The following is a 23,887-nucleotide window of genomic DNA, read 5'->3' as shown; positions in this document are numbered from 1 at the left end:
TTTTCAAAATGTTGTGAAAATCAATTAACAGGCACTATCCCACTAAATTCTTGCTAATTATTTATTTACACCATGAACCTCTGTCTTAGTAGAATTTATGAAAAACAATTCAGGCATAAAAATGGGATAGTGCATGATTCTTCATTTTGCGTCATTTGAAATAGTGACCTTTTCCCATTAAATTAACATATAAAAATTGTTAAAACTCAATTTCATCTTCAATCTTTCCGAAAAATTGTTGAGTTTCCCAGGCATTTGACTTAAAGGCACATTTTGCCTCAGAAATACATATTTATTAAATTCTTTTGAAGTGTCTGTGCCAACATGGGTTAAATAATGTATCAATAATTGATTTAGAGCATGTTAGATGTTTAACAGCTGAAGTATCAATGAATTCACAGTAAAGTGTTGTGAATGTAACAAAATGTAAACAAAGTAGTATTTTGACTTCTGTAAAAAATACTAAGTCACAATTACTCCAAGCCACCATTGCACTCAGCGTACCAAGACAAACCGGCCGTCTGATCATGGTCTGCATTGTTCGCTATTCAGTCAGTACTTAAATTGAAATTGTCCCTAAAAATGACAAATGGTTTGGTCCATGTTGAAAGATTGACTGGTCCATTTAGCAGGTTAGGGATATATACATTAACAGCTTGGTGTGAAAGGCTTGTATTACTCCTGAGCACCAAGCCTTCGACATGCAAGTGTTTTATCATCTGAAAAAAAGGTAATGTTTTAAAAAGTTACATGTTTGAACAAAATTTTAATGCCTTAGTAGAAACTATAAAAAAACAATTCTCAGGCATTAAATTGGGAAGTACATCAGTGCATTCTCATGTTGTGTCACATGTAGCTCTAAAAGTGGGTGAGCTAGAGTCAACAAAATTTACAGGAATGTTGTGAATTTGTGCATATGGGGTTTCGCGTAAGTTTCGTGATTTTTGTATATCCCTGATACGTGTAAGTTCTCTGTAGATACTAACTTTTTTCCCATTATTTAGAAGGCATTGTTAAATACTAACTTTTTCCCAATTTAGAAGGCATGGTTAAATACTAACTTTTTCCCAATTTAGAAGGCATGGTTAAATTGCAAACAAGGTAAAAATCACTGGTGCCTACATAAGATGATGTTGCTATATGGAAAGTATTTATATCTATATAAAAGTCGGTCTTGATTAATCGTTCTCTGGCATTTAAAAAGGAGCAAATCAAGTTTGCATATTTATTCATCCATAGCACGCTTTTTCCTGATTTCCCACTTGCATATACACATGCATGAGGGAATCTTTAGAGCTCTTTTCTGTTAAACAGGCTCTTTTTAATATGTTTACGAAAAAGGAAGTTTCCATCTTTTTCGTGCACTATAAAGAAGTCATGCAGTACGGATAGCTGCAGTGTGATATCATAACAGCCCAACCCCCAAAGGACGGAATATAACAAGAGCAATTTGCATAAAAAATATCAAATAAATAGCCTGCGCTATTATTTTTCTGATGAACAAATTAATTAACCAATGGTCGCATTTCTACGACCTGCGTTAGATGTTTCATTGAAAATTAAGAGAACTTTAATTACGTCTTGATATCGTATAGCAAACAGTTATTCCTCGTATAGCAGGAAGTCTCCCCTATAAGACTGCGATCAGCATTGCGGGAAAGGCTGTGTGTACGAAGCATGACTGGTTGCTATGGAGACGTTGTTGTTATCTGCCTGCCAAAGCTTTAAATGAAGGAAATGAAGTATTTTCTGACATGTATACTATCATATTGGATGTCGGCACTGTGATAACTGGAATTGGCTATTATAATAGACGAAAACACATCAAATTAAATCATGCTTTATTAGAAGATATTTTTTTTTTATCAGTCGCATATTATGATATTCTCTCTTTCTCCCTGTTATACTGTGACACATGTATCAGCGATATGCCATAAAAAAGAGATTGTGTTTTTAGGGAAAAGAAGTTCTTGATATTGTTGTCTTAAGCTCGGTTGTCATAGCTGCAGGCTGTATTAAAAAAACCTCAGAAAAGGAAAAACAAGGCTCGTAATTTCTTTCAGAAGATGTATTAGATCTTGTTTACATGATAATAATGTTTGTGAAGAACTGATTTAGAACACACCTGTCTGTGTCTGGTTGTAGAAGTTGCATGTTAATTAATGGTACAAATATTCTCTGCAAATATTTCCTTTTTTATCACAATCTTTTACTAATATATAGCCTTGTCACTTGATATTCTTTCACATGAAGTTTTTCTTCAAGGAAATACATGTACTTTGAAGCTTGTAATGTTATAAACATGTACATTGTTGAAACAGAATCTGTCACCATTTTTGTACAAGTTTGTAGAAAAAGATATGATTTTATACTGACTAGCAAATAATTTGGTCTCTTATTGGCAGGCCGGTAGATCTTAATAGGTACCTGATTGTGTTTCCTGGTTAACTAGTGTTTCTGATCAGGTGCCTGATTGTGTTTCCTGGTAAAGCAGTGGTTCTTATCAGGTGCCTGATTGTGTTTCCTGGTAAACCAGTGGTTCTTATCAGGTGCCTGATTGTGTTTCCTGGTAAACCAGTGGTTCTTATCAGGTGCCTGATTGTGTTTTCTGGTAAACCAGCGGTTCTTATCAGGTGCCTGATTGTGTTTCCTGGTAAACCAGTGGTTCTTATCAGGTGCTTGATTGTGCTTTCTGGTAAACCAGCGGTTCTAATCAGGTGCCTGATTGTGTGTTTCCTGGTAAACCAGCGGTTCTTATCAGGTACTTGATTGTGCTTCCTGGTAAACCAGTGGTTCTTATCAGGTGCTTGATTGTGCTTTCTGGTAAACCAGTGGTTCTTATCAGGTGCCTGATTGTGTTTCCTGGTAAACCAGTGGTTCTTATCAGGTGCCTGATTGTGTTTCCTGGAAAACCAGCGGTTCTTATCAGGTGTTGGTTGTGTTTCCTTGTAAACCAGTTGGTTCTTGTCAGTGCCTGATTGATTTTCCTTGTAGGCCAGTGTTTCTTATCAGGTGCCTGATTGTTTTTCCTGTAGGCCAGTGTTTCTTATCAGGTGCCTGAATGGTTTTCCCGGTAGGCCAGTGTCTTATCAGGTGCCTGATTGTGTTTCCTGGTAAACCAGTGGTTCTTATCAGGTGCCTGATTGTGTTTCCTGGTAGACAAGTTGTGTGAGTCAGTGATTCTAACCAGGTACTTGGTCATGTCTTCACTTAAGATAGAATAGTGGTTTATTCAGGTGAGACTGATCATGTTTTATGATACCCCAGTGGTCTGATTGTTGTTTATAAGTCATACTACCTACACAGGAGGAACATAGTTTTGGAGTTTCTACCAGTAGTATGCTGAATAATCTTGTCTGGAAGCTGGCAAATTCTGCTCTCTGGCTAAGGTTTGTGACTTCAAACCCATTGCCCCTCACTGCTGTAGGTTTAAGCCGCCCCAGCATCTTTGGATTCTTTATGTAAGAAAGCTATCCAGATACCTTTCAGAATGTAAATGGTTCTACTCAGGTGACAGTTTGTGCTTGAAGTAATGTACAAAGGGGCACCTGAAGTCTTTCTCCACAATCAAAGCTTGAAAGTTGCAAATTATGAGTTATACTAAGTTGTGGCTAAGTTAAACCCAACCAACTAAAAATAAAAAAACAAAGTTTGCAGCCATTTTTTGTCCATGCTAAATCAACACTGCTGAATCTGTGTGTCATAATACATGTGTTGAAGTGATCTCCATATCCAATCATTAGAATTAGGAACTAATTAGTGAAGGGATATTCAGACTGTCCTCCTCAGACTTCATAAAACTGGTGGTATAAGCTTGTCACGATGACCTTTAATAATACATGTAACCTAAATAAGGAAATCACAATGTTAATTAATGCCAGGAACAAACCTTTTACATATCAGATGTAATCATGTTTTTGCCAAAAGCCAGGTATCATCCGATACCTGTGGTTTCTGCCTTTATTTATTTGTTGAAATAAACTTTTCAAACACATGGTACGGTTTCAGGTAGAGATTAAGGCTGTGTCCATTTACTTTCCTTTAGACAGTGTTGCATGGAAGTGTCTGAAATATGTAATACTGAATTTCTGATTGAAAAATTTGAGACTTGTTCTTATTAGAAATGATTTTTTGTCAAGTGGTTTCCGTAATGCTAGATTTTAAAATATGTCGCATACGGTATTTTAATAACTCTTTCGCTGCATGCAGTAAGACATTCTACCGACGGGACCGTGGCAGACCAAGGTCAGCCGGTGCATCTGTGCCGTCTGATTACGATCCGCACTGGTCGCTATTCAGTCGGTTCTTATTTTGAATGATCCCTTTAAGGCGATGAGTGGTTAAGTCCGTATAAAAAAAACGGCAAGTCCATTTAAGAAATTTGAGAGTGTAATGGGTCAAACTTTAGAGTTTTACTCCACTGGAGGGCGGCAGCTTACAAACCTCAAAAAAAAAAAAGATAAAAAAAAAATAATAATAATTTATAGCATTAATTTTGATCACTTCTTTATGACATATCATTCGTCAAATAAAAAAAAATGCAAGGGTCATAACTCTTTTATTTCATTTTAATTGAATTGATTTTCTTTTATTACTTTAACTGTTTGCTTGTCTTTCCTTTTACACATGTTGTAGTATCTAGATAAAAGCAGCTATGATATTAAACTGAAGCAGATGCTATTCTAATAAAATAAAATGTCTTCAAGCCATATAAGGTAACTTTGATATTATTTCTTTTTGTTAGTATTAGTTATCTTTTTAAATGACAATCATACTTTAACATTGTGCTTTTGCACAGGTGGACTTTATAATTTTTAATTGGATAGTTTGTATATTTGTTAATACAGTATATATGTCTATGTTTGACTATGAAGCTGAGATGTAAAAATGGCCTTTGTCCACAGAAAACTTTTGGCCTTTGTCCACAGTTGATCACTTTTCAAGAATGGCCTTTGTTTGCAGACAACCTATCTGTCAGTGTCCACAGCTGTCGTTTGTTAACCGTTAAATAAATAAGTTGGCTTCTGAGTTAATATTCCACTTTTGATACAATTGAACTTTTTCACAGTTGGCCTTTATAAACAGTTGACTTTTGTACACAGTTGGCCTCTGTGAACAGTTGACTTTTGTACACAGTTGGCCTTTATAAACAGTTGACTTTTGTACACAGTTGGCCTCTGTGAACAGTTGACTTTTGTACACAGTTGGCTTCTGTGAACAGTTGTTTTTATACACAGTTGGCCTCTATGAACAGTTGGCTTTTGTACTAAGTTGGCCTCTGTGAACATTACCTTTGTAAAAGTTGTACCATGTTCACTGTTGGCTTTTGATCGCAGTTAACCTCTGTTTACAGATTGACCAAATACTAAAGAGCCAACAATACTATTTAAAGAACCAGTATGTGCCAATTAGTAGCTTGTGTTATTTCAATGATAATTTTCAATAGTGAACTTGAATACTTTGATTAAAATTTAAATACTGTGTCCAGTATTTTTTTTCATTTGAAAAAGGTTACATTTAACTAATTGGTCAGGATTTCTTTAAATCTTAACTGAAGGAACATTGCATGGCTCTTTTAATTTCAGGATCTTTCAAATTGTTCTTGGTTCTACTTATATGACATAGACAAACTCTTGTATTATGCATTTGACGTTTCTTTTTTTCCAGTTTTTAACATCCTTTGATTATTCTTGACATAAAATGTTAAAAATATCCGTGCCAAACCCCCTCCCACCCCCTTCTTATTAATTGTTTACTTCATCTAAAAAAAGGTTTGTAATAAGCATTCTTCTTTGTCTATATGCAGATACAGTGGGCCGATCTGTGATGCTTACACAACAATTTATTTCTCCTACATGAATATGCATAATTATGATCTTTTTATTTTACGGAAAATGACATGCTTGATCCAGTCTAAACAATGATACGGCGTTTAGACAAGACAGGAATTATGTGATGCTCAAATTGTTTATAAACAATTGTATGAGGCTGTTTAGACATTGTTCCTTACGCAGATTGGAAGTTCATAAAGTTGATTAATTCTCCCCAGTCCGTCTGACAGTGATGGGATAAGACGAACTAACAACATGCTCCTAGATTCTGATTGAATTTAGCATGGAATCATTTAGCAGAAAAAACACTTTTCTGTAACAGTTGTCATAACGAAATTTGCGATCTATTTTTGTCTGTTTTTTTCAAAATGGGTGAATTGTATAATTACTTGGCCCCATTAGGAAAGGGTCACGATGGAAAATAGAATGTTGTTAAGTGCCGAGCCCTGTCAGTTTAAGGCAACGATAAGGCTGTATTATTAATGACACATATTGATTTTTCGTCTGTAATACATCATTTTCAATATCAGGACGTCAAACAAATCTGCCTAACGTACTCTACTTGAAATATCGGTAAGGACGCAGGAATGATTCGGGACTCGACCTAATGCTACGTAAACCAAATTTTGACAAATTACTTTGACATGAGGTAAGAATATGAAATGGGAAGATTATTAACTGCTTGTTTTGGAATTCCCAGAGGTTGTACTACGTTTCAAAACTCTACAGAAGTGGAAAATAGGTTTCAAACTAAATTGGCAATTACTTTTTCGGGAACTGAATCTATTTTTCCCATTAGGAAAATGAAAAATCACTGCAGACAAGTAGTTACTCTATAAACCTTTTGAAGTGCAAGTAATTCTTTTCTATTGGTTAGTTGGCAGCTTTCTTTATTGGGAATGCTCAGGCTAGGTATAGGAGGCCTTGCAGTTTAGTGTCTCGTTAGAAATGTAATAATTTCAGATATATTAAATTTTTTGGTATATATGATATGAATTGAATTAAAACACTTTGGAGTTTTTACCGATGTTGTCACAAGTGTTATATCATATCAGTATGCATGTGTGAAGTCTAATCTGCATAATTGAGCCGCGTCACGACAAAACCAACATAATGGGTTTGCGACCAGCATGGATCCAGACCAGCCTGCGCATCCGCGCAGTCTGATCAGAATCCATGCTTTCGCTTACCAACTCTATTACAAGTAGAGAAACTGATAGCGAACAACATGGATCCTGATCAGACTGCGCAGATGCGCAGGCTGGTCTGGATCCATGCTGGTCGCAAACGCACTATGTTGGTTTTGTCGTGACGCGGCTCATTTCATTATCAATTTTAATTGAGTTTTGATGATTTTATTTTATTTTTTATATCTAAAATTAAAAATGATTCTCATTGAATATTAATAATGGTGAAAAAAAGAAGAAAAGACCTTAAAAGGATGATTTCTTTATTTGAAAAGTTGAAACTTGAAGTTACAGAAAGTAGAAGAAGTTAAGAATTAGTTAATATTAAAAGATTCAACTACATTAAGAATATTTGGTAGTTACATATATTACATAGATTGGGTAGATCTGAAATAAATATTATTGAGCCGCGTCACAACAAAACCAACCAGCATGGATCCAGACCAGCCTGCGCATCCGTGCAGTCCTATCAGGATCCATGCTGTTAGCTATCAGTTTCTCTACTTGTAATAGGGTTGGTCAGCAAACAGCATGGATCCTGATCAGACTGCTCAGGCTGGTCTGGATCCATGCTGGTCGCAAACCCATTATGTTGGTTTTGTCGTGACACAGCTCGTATTTTCATACGTAGTTAAGTTTATTATCTGAATCAACGGAATCAAATTAAACCATTAGTCCCTTGTTCCTGATAGCCTCTCACGTAAATTGTTTTATACGAGACTTAAACAATACGCAACCATTCTCCGTAATGGCGGCACAGACCTCATTCCAGGCTTTTACAGAAAGTGAACAGCTCTTAACTAATACGGCAATAAAGGGAAACAATACACCATGCCACATTGAAATATTAGGACATAGAAACTGCATTAACAAGTTGAATACAGGCCTATGAATGGTTTTATTTAATTGTCAATGAGTGAGGCCATTTTGTTTGCCGGCTTGTTTACTCTTTTATTACAAATTTGAGTACGTCGGAAACACAAAGTGGACAATCCATTATATTTTTTCGCGAAAGACGAGATTGACGTTTTATTTACAATATATTTATGAGAATTGCTTTTATAACTTGGATAAGGGGTGTCGGTCTGTAGGGCATTATAGTTTGAATGAAAGGTACCCATCGGTGAAAAATGTGAATGAAAATCGGTCAGTTGAAGAGTATAAATAATTTTGAACAAAAAAAAAAATTGCTTTGGGTGAAAATTTATTTGATGCATGATTTCACTGGTTATAAAATTAATGTTTGTTCAACTTTGTTTTTAATTAGGCCACAATTATATCTCCCTGCGTGAATTTATGTTTTTTATACAAATACTAACTCCGAAATCCTTTTTTATTTGTATTTCTTTTTGTATTACCATATAGTGAAAAATATCTTGAAACGAAAAAATCATTAAGTGCCCTATAGTAGATCTGTGTATGATTATAATTAAGTTTATATAATATGTTTTATTGTGGAGCACCTTTTAAGCAGGACACAATCAGATTTGTATCAATTTATAAAAATTTTGAAAATTATTCTGATGGGTAAAATAGTTGTCAAAATTGGTCACCTTGCCCAAAAATGCACATGCTAACATTATATGTAGAAATTGCCTATAACTTGTCAAAACTTGTAGAAATCTTTCTTGCCTTCAGTTTGATTAGTTTTCATTTTTAGCTCAACTTTTCGAAGAATAGGGAGAGCTTATAATTGTACTCGTCCAAGCTTCAGGGTCAGCATCACAGGAATCAGTCAAGTTTTTGCATGAATGGGTTGAAACCTAGCCCACACACTTATTTGAGAGCATAATAGGAAGTCACTGTCCAATGCCCGTAAGTCTGACATGAACTTTGACAAATATATGGCCGTTTTTGAAATTAGAATATTTTACATTTTCAAAATTCTTGTTTTTACAAGCACATCAAGCACTGAGATTAGTCGGGCACTCTGGCCTTCCAGACAGCTCTTGTTTGTCATGGAAGTCCCTAAATTCATAGCAGCTAGCACAAGTCCATGTTGGTAAATGGTTACTATAGTAATGTAATAATTATATATGAGATGTGAGATTTTTCTAGCAGTAGAGAGAGGATTTTCATACTCTATTTATGGGTACAGCTAATTCTTCAAAGCATCGCTTATTGTTTAAAAGTACGTCAGCGTCATATTATTATACCATAAATATGTAATTGTGTTATTTTACTCCCACAATGTCATTAACAATTGATAAATAAACATATTGATTGGTAGAAAGCATTAAGGGAATGATTGTATTTGTTTACTAAATACTAAATGTTGGGTGAGGCCTCTAAGGCTTGAAGTAGGGGGCATTGTCGAGTGGTTGACACGTTGGACTAGTAATCTAAAGATTGCTGGCCGTTTGGGTTTAAACCCCGTCAAGAATCGTTACAGTCATTGCTTAGTATTGGTTGGTTCCAGGAATGGATTTGAGCGTGTTTCAATAAGCTTTTAACTTCCAACACAGTGGAACTTAGAAATGAATGTGTATAAACTAACTCAGGCTGAGTGGTTAAAGGCCAGATATAAGCTCAAAAAAATGGTACTTTTTTCATTTTTTAAAGCTTTTTATTTTTGATGACAAAATATTACTGATTGGTGGTGACTCATCAGTTGTTTGCTTCCAGTTTTATCTTTTTCATTTACTGGCCGGGCTTTATAATGCTGGTGGTATATGTTTATTACTTTGAGTTAAATAGGAGGATAGTCCTTGACTTACAGATTATATTGTTGAGTTGATTATATAAAACAGCAAGTTTTACTTTCAAATTTTTCCTTAGCTTATTTTGTAAAAATGACTCACTCCACCTGTTCCAAAAGCCTAGATTGTTGACCGTGTAGGTTCAAACCCCTTCATTGCCAAGCGCTTGTTTCCTTGAGCAAGAAAGTTTACACTCATTGCTCAGTACTGGTTGGTTTCAGGAACAGATTCGAGTGTTTCAGTAAGCTTATAGCTTCCGACGCAGTCAAACTAAAATAACCCACAATCAAACTAAAATAAATTTGTATAAACTAAAAGCCTAAAATCATAAAAATTGAAAATCATACATGTATCAATGGGGGCATATTAAAATAAGGTATTAAAGAAATCTACTCAGAATTAAATTGATTCTTGAAATTTTAAGCTCTTTTTAAATGCTATTCATTTTTTTTGGTCATCATGCACAATACAAAATGTAATTCTGCAAAAACAAGAGTAAGCAAAAGACCTGCACACATGTTATTGTTATAGAGGCTATATCAAATGGTAAAAAAATCACAAGGAAAAAAAACAAGTTCCAGTCCAATCACATTAAAAAAGCCTCAGTGGAGTCCCTGTAAGTTTTGAAACATCAACTATCAAACAGGTAGTGTCTTTTGAGGCCGGCCTGGCCGTGAACTGGTGGCAAGGGCAAGTCTTTATTGAGACAAAATTTCCGTAATTATCAACAGTAACCATTGGAAGGGAGACAACTCTTATAACACATACTGTAAAAGTCGCGTCTTGTGAATATTCAGGCTGAATATTGGCTCCATGCTGAGATGATCCATTATTCGATGAACAATAATGGGAGTAATGAACTCCTGTACATTAAAAATATGAGTGCAAATAAATTGACGAAAATGTTTTATTGAATATATAAAAGTAATTTTTAAACGGGTCTTTTGTTTATATAATGTTTGATACTTTGTTGAATTTGTTTTTAATTTCTAGAGTGGTGTAATTTTATAGAAATTTATGACGTGTTGATTATTGCTTTAGATACAATGAATATGTTTTTCTTTGAAACTTTTGTCCAGTTATTAACAACAGTCACACAAATATTGTAATGAACATGGTCTGTTACTTGAAACCTAAAGTGGTTAACCGTTGTTAGCAGTATTATATTGGTCCATGCAAAGACCTGCACATCCATGCGGACTCAGACTGCACACTGGCACTTGACCCTCAAGTTGCAAAGATTAATTTTATTATTTTGATTCTAAAATATCTTATACTACATCTAGATTGTCACTGACTTTACATCAATTAAATACAAATCCCAACAGTGTACAAATATAAATTTAGGTTTAAAATTAGTTTTCCCTCATTAAATTTTTATATTTATATAAATAATTTAAAATTCAGCCACTGTTTATTGTAGTACTGAGCTGATTAGGCAGCTGAATTTTTTAAATAACTTATGTGAATTATGACACTTTTTTATAACGTCAACTGTCATGCCACAGTCAGAAAAAGGTAGTTGTCCAGAAAATTGTAGTGAGAAACAATTTTGTTTAGTTTGTACAGAAATTATTTTAGTTTGAGTGTGTAAATAGAAGCTATAAGCATATGGAAATTACGCTCTTATCCGTTCCTTGAATCATACATTATTAAGCAATGAGTGTAAAGTTTAATATTTGTTCAAGGAAAGTACAGCTTGTCCCTGATGGGTTTGAACCCTGGTGCAGCAAGCAATGAGTGTAAAGTTTATTGCTTAAGGAAACAATGGCTTGCCCCTGATGGGTTTGAACCCATGCTACCAGCAACCCTTAGATGACTAGTCTGACGAGTAATCACTTGACCACAATTTGCTTAATATGGAGCAAGCTGTTGTTACCATGAGCTAGAAACTTTAAACTCCATTGCTTAGTACAGATTGGATCGAGGAATGGAATCGAGAGTGTTTCAATACCAACACAATGAAACTAAAATAAATTAATAAAACTTGCTTAATATTTTTTTTTGTGCCCCCACGATAGTGGCGGGCATTTAGATTTACCCTTGTCCATCCGTCCGTCCGTCCGTCCGTTCACTTTTGTGTCGCATGTAACTTAAAAAGTATTTGACCTAGAGTCATGAAACTTTACAGGAATGTTGATCAGCATGTGTAGTTGTGCACCTGGGTATTTTCGTCTGGATATTTTTAGTATTTTCAGAGTTATTGCCCTTGACTTAGTAAAATTTTGCAATTTTCAACTTGTGTCGCATGTAACTCAAAAAGTATTTGACCTAGAGTCATGAAACTTTACATGAATGTTGATCAGCATGTGTAGTTGTGCACCTGGGTATTTTCGTCTGGATATTTTTAGTGTTTTAAGAGTTATTGCCCTTGACTTAGTAAATTTTGCAATTTTCAACTTGTGTCGCATGTAACTCAAAAAGTATTTGACCTAGAGTCATGTAACTTTACAGGAATATTGATCAGCATGTGCAGTTGTGCACCAGGTATTTTTGTCTGGATTTATTTAGTATTTTTAGAGTTATTGCCCTTCACTTAGAAATTTTTTGCAATTTTCAACTTGTGTCGCATGCTACTCAAAAAGGATTTGACATAGTCATTAAACCTAATGGGCAGGTTGCTCAGCATATTTAGATTTGCACCTGGGGTTTCGCTTGTGGATTTATCCAGTATTTGTAGAGTTATTTCCCTTGACTTAGTAAAAAGATTGACTGAACAGTGGCGCGGTGGGGGCACCCGTGTCCTATGGGCACATTTCTAGTTTTATTTGTATTAAATTTTTATATAAACCTAAATTGCCGATGACTTGCATGTTTACCGAGAATTCACTGAAAATAAACATGAATCAGCTGTTATTTCACACAAAACATATTTACTGGATAATATAATCATTTATGACGATTTTGGTTAAACTGAGTGTCATTGAGTGCAATTATCGTGTGTGATTTCCAGGACTTTTATTTTAATCTAGTGGATGATAGGTAGGGCTGGGGCGAGTATTCGAGTACTCGGATAATCACGAATCAAAATGAAAAATCGAGTAAGAATATTCGTCAGTCCAGAGATCGTGGATTGCGATCTTATTTGTTTATAATACATTCGCTGCTTTTTAGCTCGACTATTCGAAGAATATGAGAGCTATTGTAGTCGCCCCGGCGTCGGCGTCGGCGTCAGCGTCCGCGTCGGCGTCTGCGTTGGTTAAAGTTTTTTGTAAAGTCAAATATCTCAATCATTACTTGAGATATTCAATTGAAACTTACAATACTTATTTATAGTAACAAGGTACATCATATTGACAAGTTGGATAACTCTGCCTACAATATTGACAGAATTATGCCCCTTTTTAACTTAGAAATTTTGGTTAAAGTTTTTTGTAAAGTCAAATATCTCAATAATTACTTGAGATATTCAATTGAAACTTACAATACTTATTTATAGTAACAAGGTACATCAGATTGACAAGTAAGATAACTCTGCCTACAATATTGACAGAATTATGCCCCTTTTTAACTTAGAAATTTTGGTTAAAGTTTTTTGTAAAGTCAAATATCTCAATTATTGCTTGAGATATTCAATTGAAACTTACAATACTTATTTATAGTAACAATGTACATCAGATTGACAAGTTGGATAACTCTGCCTACAATATTGACAGAATTATGCCCCTTTGGAACTTAGAAATTTTGGTTAAAGTTTTTTTGTAAAGTCAAATATCTCAATTATTGCTTGAGATATTCAAATGAAATTTAAAATACTTTTTTATAGTAACAATGTACATCAGTTTGCAAAATTGCATAACTCTGCCTGCAAAATTTGAAGAATTATTTGCCCCTTTGAAACTTAGAAATTTTGGTTAAAGGTTAAAGGTCTTCAAAGATATTTACTTGAAACTTTACACATGCACTTAGGGTCATAATTGGAGGGTCATAATTGTATGTCACTGACCAAGTTCCATAACTCTATCTTGCATTAAGGCTGATTCATATCCCCTTTTCTACTTAGTCTCTTGGTTAATGTTTACATGCAAGTTTTACATATCTCAATAACTATTAAAAATATTTATTTAAAACTTCACATATGCATTTAGGGTCATAATTGTAGGTCACTGACAAAGATCCATAATTCTATCTTGCATTTAGGCTGATTTTTCTCCCCTTTTTCAACTTAGAAATTCATGGTAAAGTTTTGCTTGTAAGCTGTTATCTCAATTACTACTGAAGGGTTTGTGCCCTTTTTTGGGACAATTTTATGCATTCATAATAATAAAGCAGTGATTTACTTGATAAAACATCTAAATTAGAAGCCTATGTACCTTTTCTGTCAAATTTATGTATTCATAGGTAATTAGTATTATTATACTCAATAAAACAACCTTGTGACATTACCTTCCGAATAGTCAAGCCAATACTGTATAATTAGACTCTCTCTAAGGCCTATAACATGAATTTATTAAAAAAAAATTAGACCTTTTGTGATCTTAAAAAATTTAACATTATCAAGGCTCTTTTACTATCAAGCACTTAAAATAGTCGAGCGTGCTGTCCTACTGACAGCTCTTGTTATACTTTAAATGTAAAAAAAAATTAATTTGTGTATGAATTATGCGATGTTTACCTTAATACAATTTGCTCATTAAAGACAGGAAGTAAACAAAAATGTACCATGATGCTGAGCTAGGAAGTCATTAGTTTCGAAAAAGGAATCACTTTATCTTTATTGAGCACTTGTTTTTAAATATTGTTAGTCGCTATGTATAGATCTATAATGACGTATCAGGTATTGAAGACTGTTTTATTTTTAGGAATCCACAATTTGCTAAACGCAAGTTAATACGTCAGTGTGACATTACATGTATTGGCTGAAAAGGAGTCGCACCAATATAAAAATCCCACCTTCCAATTTTTGGAAATACTTGTCTTTTCATGTGATTAGACAAGTTCGTTGTACCACCTCAATTTGCCATGGCATGTTTTACAAACTGCTTTTCCTCATTTTCATTGAAAGTAAGTATGTATGTAGTTAAAGCTTAATGAGGGTCCATCCGCCCTTTCGGGCACAAAATGCAGCTTGCGCTGTCGAGTACGGACCCCGGACATGTCACCAGTCATGTCCTTAAAGAGTTAATTTTGAAGCACAAAATGGTGATAATTTACCTCCATGCAATTTCCACGGAGTATTAGCCAAAGATATGAATTTTGAGCCGAAAAGTAGGTCACTGTACGGCGGTCAATGAGAACCTAAATGTACAGCAACCTGTGACAATATAGGAAAGGTGTTTTAGCCCTGAAAAGGGCTGTTGGTGCCAGCTATAGGCCTGCCTTACAAGCCGTCAATCTGTGCTAGGGGCTCACGCACCCTAGCACACCATCCTCGTCGTCTCAGCCTACTTTGTAGGGCCACTCCCCTCGGCATTAGTCAGGACATCGGCAGCTGGTCCGCAGAAGTGACGAAGTAGTTCCGTAGTTACCGCCCACGGTTGAAGGCAAAATTTAGTTGAGTCTACCAGCCAAGTTGTAAATCTTCTGCCGATGCCCTGTGCCTTCTCAGCGACGTGCAAATATAAACTAGGTTGAAAACGTGTTGCCCCAATATAAAATTCCATCATTGAAAGTAAATTTTGCTGGTGGAATTTTATATTGGGGCAACACGTTTTCAACCTAGTTTATATTTGCATCGCATATATGTTTAATGAATAATTAAATTAATGTTAAGTATTGTTTAAAGAAAAATTAACATGTTTTCAGAACTAATGTTCATGTTTTTATGGGTGTCTTGATAACAAAAGATTTGTGGTTCGATTTGTGAATCGCATGTGCTGAATCGTGGATCAGATCGGATCGTCACTTACCCGACGATCCACACCCCTAATGATAGGGAATAATGTTGTTAATGTATCAGAATAGTGTTGTTCTTGTTTTCCATCATTGAATTTAATTTTTTTGTATTTCTGAATGGTTTGTGTTTATTCTTGTACACAAGAACCCCTTGATCTTCACCTTTCAGTATAGACCAGACTGAATTGACCTTGACTCATAAATGACCTTAATCTTCAAGGTCAGGTTTTTTAATTTCTATTGATTATTATGCTACAACTGGATATTATTCATACTTGGACATAACAACGTTTAGGACATGATCATTAAGGTTTTTTTAAATTTAACTTGACCTTGACATGTATTTGTCCTTGACAGCAAGGTCAAGTTTTTACATTTAGCTTAAATTTGCTATAACAGTAAACTGTTCTGCTAAAACACTGACTTGACAACGTTTAGGACATGACCATTAAGGTTTTTGAATTTAACTTCACCTTGACATTTATTTGTCCTTGACAGCAAGGTCAAGTTTATACATTTTGCTTAAATTTGCTATAACAGTAAACTGTGCTGGTAAAACACTGACTTGACACTGGATTTACACTGACCATGTCTACAGTAAGGTATACAGTCATCAATGTTTGTTTGTAAATGCCAGTTCTGAGAAATGATATAAAACAGTCTGTCTAGAAAAATGGTGTCTGCAGCATCTGTAAATTGTGTACTATTTATTTGTCCATGCACAATTAATCTAAAAAGTAAATCATTTGTATTGGCAGTAAAAATAGCATATTTTCAGGAAAATCTGAGTATTATCACTTAATATTATAACTTTTACTATATAATCTGTATACTTTATATCATAAAAAAGTCCTCTACTAAAATTACTTTATGCCTTTGCAGATTGACAAATAAAAAAAAACAAGTTCAAAGTTGAATAGTTTAAAGGCAGTTAATGTATTTTTTGTCAAGAAACTCATATAAATCATAAACATGCTTTTTGCTGTTAATTTGATAAAGTCTCTGGAAAAAAAAGAAGAAACTTTTTTCAGAACAATTTTAAGAAGAACAATACATTTATTAATTGATAGCTGACTTCCTGATCAATTTGATTGACAGGTTTACATTGTACGTGAAACCGAATTTCTGCCTTTGAAGTAAACGTTTACAATTCATTGAAAAACTTATATATCAACCCATAATGCACTGTTAAGTAATTTCGACAAGTTTATATTTGTAAGTATTTGACGAGATGTAATGTTATCAGTTTTGACGGAAAATTGATAGGTTTCGGAGCAAAGGCTTCTGGGAAACGGTCCCGCTGATAACCAATATTCGCTTCTTGTCTGGCGTAGACAAATTACTTACAAGAGCCGTAACCTTCCATAAATATGCATCACTTACATCTTGATACAGTTTTGCCTGACACGATGGTTATGAATTTTCTCAAGGTTCATTTAAATATTCATTAATCGTGTAAATGCACTGTGGTGTTCTCTCGTTAATTTCTTCCCGGCGGTCATACGCGTCGCGGCTGATGGTGTACGGAGGAAAAATAAACGAATATTCGGATGAAAAATACGAAAAATTCCGCATGATAAGTAGTCTGAGAGAAAAGCGTGTTTACTCAACGATGTAAGGCAATGTTTTGGTAAACAGTATCAATTTTCTCCGGGAATGTGATATTTCCAATTTTGGCAGTTGGAGAGTTATGGAGTGGTATTCTATTCTGTTTCAGCGGCATTAAAGCCACATCTGCGTGTGATGAATTTATTTTTGGGAACATGTTATAATTATTGCCGTGGTAATTTGACAGACCAATTTTCATTTAAGAATGGGTGCAGATTGAAGCTTGGATAGAAATATTGGCAGAAGTATCAAAGTTCGGGAAAAGACATTTATTTCTCGTGAATCGAACAGACTTTTAAGAAATTTACAAATATAGAAATCCCATCTTGCCTTCTTTATCAATTTTTTTTTTTCAATAATGTTTTTTTATTTTCCTTTTATGTGAAAATATCATCAAATGAATGAGATACGAATACCAGATACCAGAAGTTCACGGGAAAGATTTATTACACATTTGGGTATTATAACCCAATAATCATCCTAAATTTGTATAATGACCTTGTCCTGCTTTGAATTTGGAACGTTTCATTGTTAATATGAAGGGTTGTGATATTAAAATCCTTAAAATTAAGCAGACGACAGTATTAAAGATCCTATTCAGAAACTGCACTGATTGAACTTTGCCATGAAACATCGTGCCCTTGATCCCCCATAGTGTCATCAATTTATCATGTGTCACAATGTTCATATTAACATAATTCAAAAATATTTTAAGGGTTTTGTTACGTTTTACTGTGACCTGCACAAATATGTGCAACTTTGTTCTGGCAGTAATTATGTATATTTTTGATAATAATGGAGAGTGATTAGGCTGAGCTTTTTAACTACCATTTATTTTACATATGTATTTTTTACATTGAAAATTTTCTATGTTGAAATATAGTTTGATTGCAGTGAAAATATATAATTTTAAAAAGAGATATGATACTTTCATGTACAATTAAATTAAGATTTAAGTTATGCTTGAACTAAAAGTTACAGATTTGCCAACCTTGGCCACCAGTATAGAGCCAAGCCAAGTACCAGGCCCTATCTGTCAACTGACTTTTAGTACTTTAAATTTTCATCTTGATATCCCCAAAATTAATAATGAACAGTTCCAAAAATGGAAGCAAGTCAAGTCCATTTAATTTAGGCAGGTAAGATTTGAATTTTGCTAGAAAGAGAAAAAATAACTTCATCAAGATATCAAAATGTTAAAGACATTTAGACAAAAAAAGATGAATAAAAAAAATGCCCGCACATTTAAGACAATTCTCTCAGGCATGTCACAGCCGCGTTACCGTAGCAACATGATGATATTGTTTACGTTGTTTTCAGGACAATTAAGTTCTGAATGATTGGTGTATAACATACGAAAACAGTGATTGATCTTAATTGAATGATAGTTTGGTCTTATCACACCGAAAAGAAAGTAGTTCCAACATCGTTATCTTTGCAGCAAATAGTCCTGTATTTTATCTCGGAGAAAAAATTCTTAACGAGTGATAAAATGATTCATCAGATAATTAAATGGAGGACACTGATGCGAAGAGATGTGACGGACAAATAAAATGTATTTCTGTTTTCTTTGTTTCTGCCGTTAAGATTTGCAGTAATTTTGTTATAGCAAAACTTTCTAATATTTTGCATGTGAATATGAAATGAAAGTCAAAAGAAAAATAATAATGGGGCAGAAAATCAAACCTGAATAATAATATTTTTCTTCATTATTATTGTTATTTTTACCACCATTATCATCATCATCATTAATGCCATATTATCACATTATCATTATGGTTATCATCACTATCATATTCTTTTAAGAACATTATCATTACCATAATTATCATTATCACCACCAGCATAATTATCATCATTATTGTCATCATTATCATCTGAAATTATCATCATCACAATCATCATCTTTAAATAATGTGATCATCACCAGAATCATAACCACCATTATTATCATTATCACCATTAGCATAATTATTATCATCATTATTGTCATCATCATCATGATAGTTGTTATTATCATCATCATCTTAATAAACCATCAGTTAATCATAATATAATTTATCTTCATCACTACCATTTAGTTATCAATATAACCAATATCAACAAACATTATACACTGCTTCTCCTTAAAACTTTAAATTTAAAAAAAAAAAGATGCACATCATGTACTAAAACATGACAAAAACAGAAGGTGTGTCAAAAAAGGGATTTAATTCATATAATTGTCTGTATCAGTTTTTTCTCTCCGTATTAAAATGAAGATATATCTATAAAAACAATACTCACAGGTGTGATTCTGCGGTCTAAAGGCGTGTATAATGTTTCACTTAACTACAAGTTACAGACTAGTCTTATTGAATTAAGAAGACAGAAATGGTCAAGAAAATCTGTAAATGTGTATGTATATAGACTAAAAGTCTGTAAAATATTGATGAACGTAGATGATTTTATCCTTGTACGAGCTTATAATCCTGCCAAAATGTCTCCTCCAATGTGAAGAGTTGAGCCATCAATGTTTGACCTTTCTGTCAGAGTGATCTCCCTTTATTTGAAGGGGATTGACCTGAGTTATTTTTAGATTACATAGACATCTTGTTTCTGTATCTAAAATATGATTTGAGGGATTCTCATTCTGTGTTTAGGTGCTATTGCTTTATGATCTTACTGTTGAATAGTCTACTTGATGTTAGAAAATGAAGAATAGGAAATAAGTCAGAATAAGTAGAAAAGTCGCAAAATGTCAAGGTCATTAGGTCACTGTTTATATAATTTCACAGAGCTATATTTAAATGAAAAGGAAGCTATGACGTCATACTCTTAAAATCCGTATCAGGGATTTATTATCCCTCAAGGTCACATTTTTGAGATTTTCCGAGACCATGTTTGACACGAGAACATTTACGGATTTATGGGCCATGTTGTCATGGTAATCAAAACAAGTAACAAAAAAAAAGTTTCAAGGGATTGGAAATTTTTTCTATTTTTAGAGCTTCTTATCCATCTGTAATATAAGTCTCTGACAATGTGGCATTCTAAACTTAACTATTTGGGTTAGTAGGTCAAAAGGTAAAGGTCACATTTTGTCAAGATTTTTTTTATCGTACCAAGAAATAAAATTTTAGTTTTCTTTTGGTGATTTTGTTAAACATATTAATGTGGTGATACATATGATTATATATATTATTATTCAAAGAATTTTTCTGTTTATTTCAGGCTGGTTCCTTCACGATGCACAGCAATCACGTTTCCACAAAACGAGAAAGAAGTAGTGGTGGCTGACCGGACAGGGGACGTGTACAAGTTCTCTCTCATTGATACAAGTGCCAGCGGAGAACTAATTCTTGGACATTTATCACTGATACTTGATATTGTAAGTAACATAATTAGGCAATAGACTTATTCTGGAATGAAGAATATTTGGGTTTTTCCCAGCTAATAAAGTAGGTACAAACAGACTGTGACAGTAACAGCTTCAACAATAAGCGAAATAGGTTGACTTGAATCTATTGTGCTGGTTAGTGCACCGTGAAGCTATAATGGTAAAAGTTTGTACCTTCAGATTAGCCGGATAATGAAAGCCCGCTTTGCCGAATTCCAGATAACGTCTATTTTATGCGAGTTGAAAATTGTAATGTTTTGAAAAATTTTCATAAAATTTAATAAAACGGCAAAAAATTATGTTGTTTCTTTAATGTTATTGTTAATTCTTGACAGAATTGTAAAATACAATGTTTCCATTATTTAACACGCATAAATACTGTACGTAAAAAGAATAAAATGTTCCAGAACAAAATATTATACTGCTATTTTAAGTAAGCTTTTAACCACTTGGCAATGATTTCATGAATGCGCCATTCACTTTTAAGGAAATATACCAATATACTTCTTTTAGAATTTTTTTTTTTCGAAATTCAAACCAGACTACATGTATTTTAAGCTGCAGGCGGCAGAGATAATGGCTTTATACACTTTAAATCATTAGTAATTAGCTCCATATTCAAAGAAGGGCGACTCCATTCATACAAAATTTGCAGTGTTAAAGGCAACAATGGCTCTGATAGGGAATATGATTTTGTATTTTACAGGCTATGTCAAGTGACGACAAGTACATTATAACATGTGACAGAGACGAGAAAATTCGCATCAGTCATTACCCCAACGCATACAACATACATGCCTACTGTCTACTACACTCTGAGTAAATATACAACATTTTTATTTTGTCAAACTTCATATTTATGTAACACTTTAAGTGCAAGTCACTATACTGACCTTCTGGCATTTCTTCCATTACTTGTATAGAACAAGACCAGCTTAACGCTGTAAGAAAGGCATTGGATAAGTAAGCCAGGGGCCGTTGGTTCGATCCTCGGTAGAGGCGTAATTTCTCCGTGACAATTGTTCTCGGACATGGAGACTAATGAATATTTATTTTGTCCCTTATACCAGTGATACAGAAATTATTTGGGATAATTAATTGGTCACTTGCAGAGAAATAGTTACTAGTAATTACTGGTTAGTTATCCAGGAAAGCCGGTGAGGAGGATCAACTGCTGAGATATGGCGAAAAAAATGTGTTGAAATTTTTGTAAAAATAAACAGGAAGAAAATAGCAAGACGATCCTTCACGGACATACATTATGACAAATGAAGTAACTGTTAGTTGCCTGGTTTTATTAATTATCTTTCACATATCTTTCTGTTTTAAGTGTCCCAGCTAATCAATTTTTAAGAAATTCAAATTTTAGGTTTTTAGGATTTTGGAACTCGGTGGAGTTCCTTTAAACCTCTCTTGAGCAACCACCTCTCACTAACAACCAATAATCATTATCTCTCAAAGGGTGGTTGCTCTACAAAGGTTATACTGTATGATTGGTAGTGATTTATTTTTACTGGTTATTATGTCACATACTGCAAAATCATTTTTATTCGTAGGGAACTAAAATTTGTGGTTTTCGTGGATAAGTGACGTCAACCCACAAATTTAGATCCAACGATCTTTTCGTCTGCTGTAAGATTATTTAGCATCCAATTGTTTACATTTTACTCTTTGGTAAAATAAAAACTGTTCACGAATTTAAGAACCCACGAAAATGTTCCTTATGACAAAACCATGAAATTTCATGTCCACGAAATTAATTGGAATTCACAGTACATGTATTTTATATTATAACAGGTGCGTGAGCCAAGTTTTGTACTTGAAAGAATTCAGCTGCCTGGTTTCTGGCTCTGGGGTAAGTTGTTGAAAAAAAAGTATTTTTAATTTTTAGTCATACTGACAAAATATAGGTTTCACATTCAAACATTTTGTATCATGTGATGAAAACCACAACAAAACCTTTGTCTAGTTGAACCATAATATTGATATAAAAAAAGGTTGAAGTTTGTAAAATTTGCTTGAGAATAACAAAAAAATGTTGATTTTTGCTTAAGTTAAATCTTGCAGAATAAAATTATTAGTATTTTGTAAAACAAGGTCATCATCCCAAATGACAGTTATAAATGTCAAGGTCATCTAGACATTGAGGTCACTAGACATATAAGTTATTTAGACATCAAGGTCATCTAGACATTGAGGTCACTAGACATATAAGTTATTTAGACATCAAGGTCATTTTTCAGTATGTTTAAATGAAGCTCCAGCCAGAAATATTTGGTGCCTTTATTTTAAAGGTTGAAGCACAGAAATAGAAAAATTAATTTAACCATGATACATCAGCAGTAATCTATACTTACATTAAATTAATGAACATGTCCTAATCTTAATTCAGAATTGTCCATTGTTATTTTGAAAGACTAAAATATTCAAAGTATCAAAATTCCAAGGAGCCAGCAGTTATGATAGAGTCCATGCAGAGTATGTACAGATTGCATGGGTGAGCGGCCTAACCTGGTGCCCTAGGCCAGCCATTATCTCCCCTTGTGTTCAGTTTGTTTAAAAATTCATAGATACTATCAAATTTGTCATTTTATCATTGTATTACATTGAAATCGTATCAATGAACATTAATTATTGTTGAATGATTATTTTTAGTGGCTTCAGATCAGTATCGCGGATTTTTTTTTGTTGCGTGTGAAATAGAAATCTGTTCAAGAGAAAAAAAAATTAATTAAATTTATAAGGGTTTCATTGATATACGAGTTAAATTTTTTTAAAAGAATCATTTTTGTTTGAAAAATTTACATAAAATTTCAATTTGTGTCGAAAAGGAGATTAATTTGTTTAAAAAAAATTTTTTTTCCTTTTCTATTTTTTTAAATTTTATTTATTTTATTATTTATTTTTGTTATGTTGTATTGTTATATTAATTTTGTTAATATATGATTTTGATCTCAGGTTGTGTACTTTTTTTGCACACTTTAACAGTTAAATAGTGAGATGATTTCCACATTGTATAAAACCTTTAAGGTGACAACGGAGTCAATTATCACTGAAAATACCTAAAATGAGATTTTTTGCTAAGTAGATTTATCAACCTTTTCTGAACACATTCGTGATTTAATTTTGGAAGCAGTTAGTCCAAAAAATGTGTTTTTAAACGATTTAAAACGGTACCTATACTATTTGTATCTGCTACTCGCGTAACCTGTCGATTATCGATAACGCTCCGCCCCCTGTTGAGGCATCAATGAGGGAAATCGGTAGTTCCATATATCCGTGAATTACAGGTCCATACTGGTCCATACTTCACGTAATACATGTATCGTTTATCTACCGTACATCTTT

The 23,887-nt window shown here is 33.7% G+C and overlaps 1 protein-coding gene across 3 annotated transcripts in view; it reads left to right on the top strand.

Moving 5' to 3' along the window:
- LOC132731735 (tRNA (guanine-N(7)-)-methyltransferase non-catalytic subunit wdr4-like) overlaps positions 1 to 23,887 on the top strand; it is an 81,590-nt gene that overhangs the window by 40,902 nt on the left and 16,801 nt on the right. For 2 of the 3 annotated variants that reach the window (XM_060717982.1, XM_060717981.1), the window contains 3 exons: positions 20,374 to 20,530; positions 21,246 to 21,358; positions 22,337 to 22,394. In XM_060717982.1, the coding sequence (XP_060573965.1) occupies positions 20,374 to 20,530; positions 21,246 to 21,358; positions 22,337 to 22,394 (328 nt within the window). Of the gene's footprint in view, positions 1 to 686; positions 731 to 20,373; positions 20,531 to 21,245; positions 21,359 to 22,336; positions 22,395 to 23,887 lie in introns of those variants that run through there. The other variant, XM_060717983.1, reaches the window with a different exon arrangement.

Source organism: Ruditapes philippinarum, unplaced genomic scaffold (assembly GCF_026571515.1).
Source record: "Ruditapes philippinarum isolate M1 unplaced genomic scaffold, ASM2657151v2 ctg767_1_1_1_1, whole genome shotgun sequence".
NCBI classification, from domain to species: Eukaryota; Metazoa; Mollusca; class Bivalvia; order Venerida; family Veneridae; genus Ruditapes; species Ruditapes philippinarum.
This window is presented reverse-complemented; position numbering and strand designations above follow the sequence as displayed.